Source organism: Atta colombica, unplaced genomic scaffold (genome assembly GCF_001594045.1).
Source record: "Atta colombica isolate Treedump-2 unplaced genomic scaffold, Acol1.0 scaffold1, whole genome shotgun sequence".
Taxonomy (NCBI): domain Eukaryota; kingdom Metazoa; phylum Arthropoda; class Insecta; order Hymenoptera; family Formicidae; genus Atta; species Atta colombica.
The window spans coordinates 1,517,138-1,522,559 of NW_017259183.1; the positions used below are offsets into that span (position 1 = coordinate 1,517,138).

Sequence of the window (5,422 nt, forward strand, 5' to 3'; positions counted from 1 at the left end):
GCACGCACGCACGCAAGCGCGCACGCACGCACGCACGCACGCACGCACACACACACACACACACACACACACACACACACACACACACACACACACACACACCTATCGCGTACATATATATATATATATATACTTTCAACGTATCAGAAGCGTACAGGATGCTATGTTTGCGGCATAGTGTTCCTGCTTCCGAGTTAGATTTATGTTGTGAGATATACTTTTCACGGACTTTAATCACACAAAAAGATAGAGTATCCGTAAGATATTCAGAGTCAAAAACATGGATGCATTTCACTCTATCGTCGCTCATGTCTTCATCAAAGAGTGTTATCTTTCTCAAGTAATCCTCGAGCTTCTCTCTTTATCGAGTAACGCTCCTCATATTATGAGAAAGTGTGACGAATGCATACATTACTTCACGCGATCATCATAATCTGTCATAATTTGCATATATAAATTTATGCACGACACTCATTTATAAATATTTCTGACACGCGAGACGCGCATATTTTTTCCCTTCTTTTTTTTTATGAGCTCATGTCGCAACATATTTTTTCCTAGCGGATGTAATAAAAAAATTGTACAAAAAATCAACGGTTGTTATTAATTATCGTGAGCAAAATTATTTTAATAATTATCGACAGCGAGAAAAAAACACATTACATGGAAAAAAATTACATGAAAAAAACTTGACAAATTTTTTGTGGAAACATCAAACTCGCACACTTGATTCTTTGTAAATCTGGCAACGCGATTGTCTTCATTCGGTCAGTCACGATAAAAGTATTCGAACTGTAAACAAAAACTCGGAGTTTTCTCCATAAGGATTACATACCATACAAAAGAGACGGTAAAGCCGCTTTCATATCGAAAATGCTTTATCCATAATCGAATCGACATTTGCGAGGAAATCGCGACGTAGCAAAGCAGTTCCTTTTATTGTATTTCATGCATTTTTCATCCGCGATCTTTTGTTAACACATTTCTCTTAAAAATATGCAAGATAAGGATTTGTTTTCGATATCCGATAAGACGCGAAACGGCAACGCTGTTCCTTGTATTTAAAGAATGAATAGATCATTTGCAGCCTTCGACATAAATATAAAAATATCCTTAATCCTTAAATATTTAATTTAAAAATTTAAATGGAACATTTTCTATAAAAATTCATTTATTAAGGAAAAAGATATATTTAACGAACTGATTATTATAATGTTTCCTGCGTTTTGGTCGAATGACAATAGAAACATTTCTAATTATTGTAAAGTTTAACGGAGCACATTATTGCAACTATTTTACTTTCCTTCGAAATTTGAACACTCTCCGCTATTGTCCTCCCCCTTTCTTCGTATTCGCCCCGAAACAATTGGACACAATTTGCAGCCCTCACGCCAGTTATGCTGTCGCTGTCGGGTCCGCTATTGGGTGCCGTGGTGGGAGCCACAGCGGGATTGCTTCTGGTAATCTTCGTGATCGTGCTGGCCGTCAAGCTTCGCTATCGACCTCGATCTCAGGAGGACTCTCATGACGACGGCGGCATGGCGAACCTGGCGGCGTCGGGAACCGGCGCCTCGTCTCCGCTTGACAAATCGTCGACCTTGCCCCTCAGTACCGATAGCATCGAGAGCTTCGAGAAGAATCCCGATATAATACCACATGCAAACGGTAGGCAAGAGTACCTGTCACTCCGCTTCGCAGCATGTTCCTCTATCTGATTTATCCAGTGATTGGGTCGTGATAAATGCGCGCACCCAGTATAAAATAAATCATTCTCACTGTTAGTTATTATTATCGTTATTAATCGCTAAAATGTTTTACTTAGAGATTAGCTAAATTATCCCTTTGAGAAGCAGTGGAGAGTATACTTCTCACATTTTTTTTCTTCATTTTTAAAATCTACTGCTCACAGTTTAATGAAATCAATTATATAATTTTACATTTTTCTGTTATATTATTATATACTTTACATGTTTTTCACTTTACAAGATTTTTGTTTTTTTATCATGAAAGATTGTTCTTTAGTAAATAAAATGCGCTGAATACGAATATGATCTCAAAAATTATTTCTCATGTAAAATTTCCAAGAAAGAAGAAGTGTCGAAAATGTGTTTTTGATCCCTAAAAATGTGTTTTTGACCATTTCCATAAATTCGTAATGCATAAACCAAATGTTCCAACAACTTTAGAAAGGTTTAACATTAAACAATATAATATATTATTTTAATCATAATATATTATTATTAGAACCGTATATATGTGTGATAATACAAACCATAGAAATCAAAACCTTAATCGGTTTAGCTGGATCTTAAATGCTCGTAATCAGTTGCAACAAGAGAGAGAGAAAGAGAGAGAGAGAGAGAAATTGTAATATCAATTCATAATATAACAAGAAATTGCAAAATCATTTCGGCGCGCGTTTCTACATACGTAGTATATAAATTCACAAGAATCATAGCATTTAACATCTAACTAGACCGTTTAAGGCTTTAATTTCTATAGTTTAACATTAAAATTTGGATTTTTATTTTTTTGAAAAAATTGAAAACTAAAAGTACAATTTCGTGGGGATGCCATATTCATTCAGATTTACACTGATTTATTCCTATATGATAGTCAGATTGATCTTCCTAAAATATATTTAAAGTACAAATATGTAGATGTATTATTCCAACATCTAACTTTGACCGTAAGTGCCGCTTTTTTTGTTTAATTGATAAAAAGTATTTGTAGCAAAATAAGCTTTTTTGCTTTAATTAATTTTATACTTTCATAATTATTGATAACTTACTCAAATATTTAAACAAAAAAATTAATCGGTACTTCATAATTCAATCGTCATTGAAAGTTATTTCCACAAAATATTTTTTCCATGTATTTTGAAGATAAACTGATGTTAATTATAATTTAAAATTAAATATCTGTCTTAATTTTTTCATTTTTTAGTGATATAAATTTACGCAGATAATAAATAGATGCTTTCTAAAAAAAACTTTTGATTTTATGTATGGAAGTTAAGTTGTGTGTGCGTAAAAATTCTTGGATAAATGTTCCTTAAAACAAGAAAATTGTAATGTCAATTCATAATCAGTTATAACAAGAAGTTGCAATATCAAGTCATAATCAGTTGCAACAAGAGAGAGAGAGAGAGAGAGAGAGAGAGAGAGAGAGAGAAATTGCAATATCAATTCATAATCAAGTATAACAAGAAATTGCAATATTAATTTATAATCAGTTGTAACATATAAACTGTATAATTTTAATAATAATAAATGTAAGGGCATAACAAGGGCACTAATCCCTGTACTTTATTGTATTATAGAGAATTCATATGCGGAATTATGCAAAAGTACATCACCACGATATGTACTGCAGCAGCAACGCCCGGAAGTGAATACCTTCGCAACAACAAACAACGTAAGTACAATTTGTAATTATGTATCTAGAATAATAATACATTTAACATCTAAGTCCGAAGTCACAATTAATTTCTAATTATGTGTATGTAATCCTCTTATAAAAACACATTGATCATAGTTATATTTTAAAGTAAATACAGAGCTTAATATAATACTTCGCACTTTAATTAAAAAAAAAAAAAAAAAAAACTTATATTTAAATAACTTTCATTATGACTTCACTTTCTTCACTACAATAAATCAACTAATCGGTTTTTATTTTAAAAATATATGTAATCCGATATTGAACATCTGAACTGAATTCTTAATCGATCAAATCATGTTGTTTAAATTCTGGGAATAATATTGTTCTTAACAGGGATCCGAGTTAACATACGTCGAATTAGCACTAAGGGGAAACCGACGAATACCTCCAAATTGCTACCAGCCCGTGCAAATCTCCAGCATCCAACGGCCCCAGATGCTGCCTATGTCGACTTTGACGCGCAGACAGCCGATCCAGGAGCCGACGATTTACGCGCAAGTCGCCAGTCATTCTAAACCGATTTACGTGCCACCGCCACATCCGTACATGAATCGTTCCAGCGACGAAACTACGGCGGAGACACCATTGATCGGACACGACAATAAGGTAATAGGCTTGTAAAAATGAACGAACTGTTTTGTTAGAGCCTCTACAGTTTATTATTTTATTAAGTTTCTAAAATGGTGAAGAAAAAATTATATACAGGGTGTATCTGAAATAGCGTCCATTAATCATACAGTGCTATTTCTAATAAAAAATTAAATTGAAAAGTCTTCTACCATTTTGCAATTTTTATAATAGTTAACGAGACATGAATTTCTAAAAATTGCTGAGTAAATGGATAAAATCGATGTATAAGACAATTTTAAAATATCTTTCAATGTTTTTTGTGAAATATTTTTAATTTCTTAAAGAATTCTCAAAGATATCTTAAAATTATTTGTTGATTGTAGACATTTTGCTCATTAGATAACTAAAAAAAAATATTGCGAAAATTGTAAAATATTAGAGGACTTTTTGACTCAGTTTTTTTATTAAGAATAGCACTATATGATTAGTGGGCGTTATTTCAGATACACCCTGTATAACAGAGAGAATTAATTTAAATACAAAATATTGTAAATCTATATACATATTTCAGCACATAGTATATATATTTTTTGACAGAATTAAAAAAATCACTTTGGAACGGTGGCAAAAGTGAAATAAGAACTACGTAACTTTGTAAAATTATAATTTTTGTAATTGTAGAATTCAAGAAAGGGTATTGTACAGAAAACATTTGACAGTTAATGCAAAATTATGACAAAATTGGCATAATTTATCTATGCAGCAAACAATAAATTACAATGGATTCATCATAGTCGAGAAAAGCGATATTATCGCAATATTATTCTAACTAACTGGAAATAACTAGTCTTTAATTACGATCTGTATCTCTTCTAGATCACTACGATCAGCCATTCAAGTAGCTCAATTTGGCGCACCGACACACCGCCTTCCTCGAATGCGCCAACGACATGATTCCAACAAGCTGCATCGTAATTCCATTTCGCACCTAAACGTCTCTTAATGTTTTCCCTTCCCTCTTGGAAAGAAAAAGAAAATAAAAGTACACATCGATCCATGTACGTGTTAAGTGAGAAGTTCTTCGAAGAAGGCGCCGCAGCCCTTCACTAGTAGAAATTGTTAGACCTTTACTACGAGTGTTATAAATAGAGGATTCGTTCGACGATGAAAGTAATTAATGAAATCGCGCGGAGTATATATATATATATATATATATTATATATATACACACACACATATAGATTATGCGCTTTACCGAATGATTTGTGATAGTGGTTGGTTGGAGTCGGGGAAAGGATTGAACTGTTTTTCAGCCGTCCGTAAAATTTGAGGTGGGGCGAACGCACTATTTTGATCTTGGAGCAGAGGCGTTCCATTGACCGATTAAGAATTCATTATACGATGAATA

General features: G+C 33.0%; 1 protein-coding gene across 1 annotated transcript in view; it reads left to right on the forward strand.

The window, feature by feature from the left end:
- Positions 1-4,995, forward strand: part of LOC108693862 (nephrin-like) — a 54,378-nt gene extending 49,383 nt beyond the window's left edge. The window contains exons 12-15 of the mRNA XM_018203035.1: positions 1,384-1,665; positions 3,323-3,417; positions 3,778-4,050; positions 4,891-4,995. Coding sequence (XP_018058524.1) covers positions 1,384-1,665; positions 3,323-3,417; positions 3,778-4,050; positions 4,891-4,968 — 728 coding nt within the window. The 3' untranslated portion in view covers positions 4,969-4,995. The remainder of the gene's footprint in view (positions 1-1,383; positions 1,666-3,322; positions 3,418-3,777; positions 4,051-4,890) is intronic.
- The last annotated feature ends 427 nt before the right edge of the window (positions 4,996-5,422 follow it).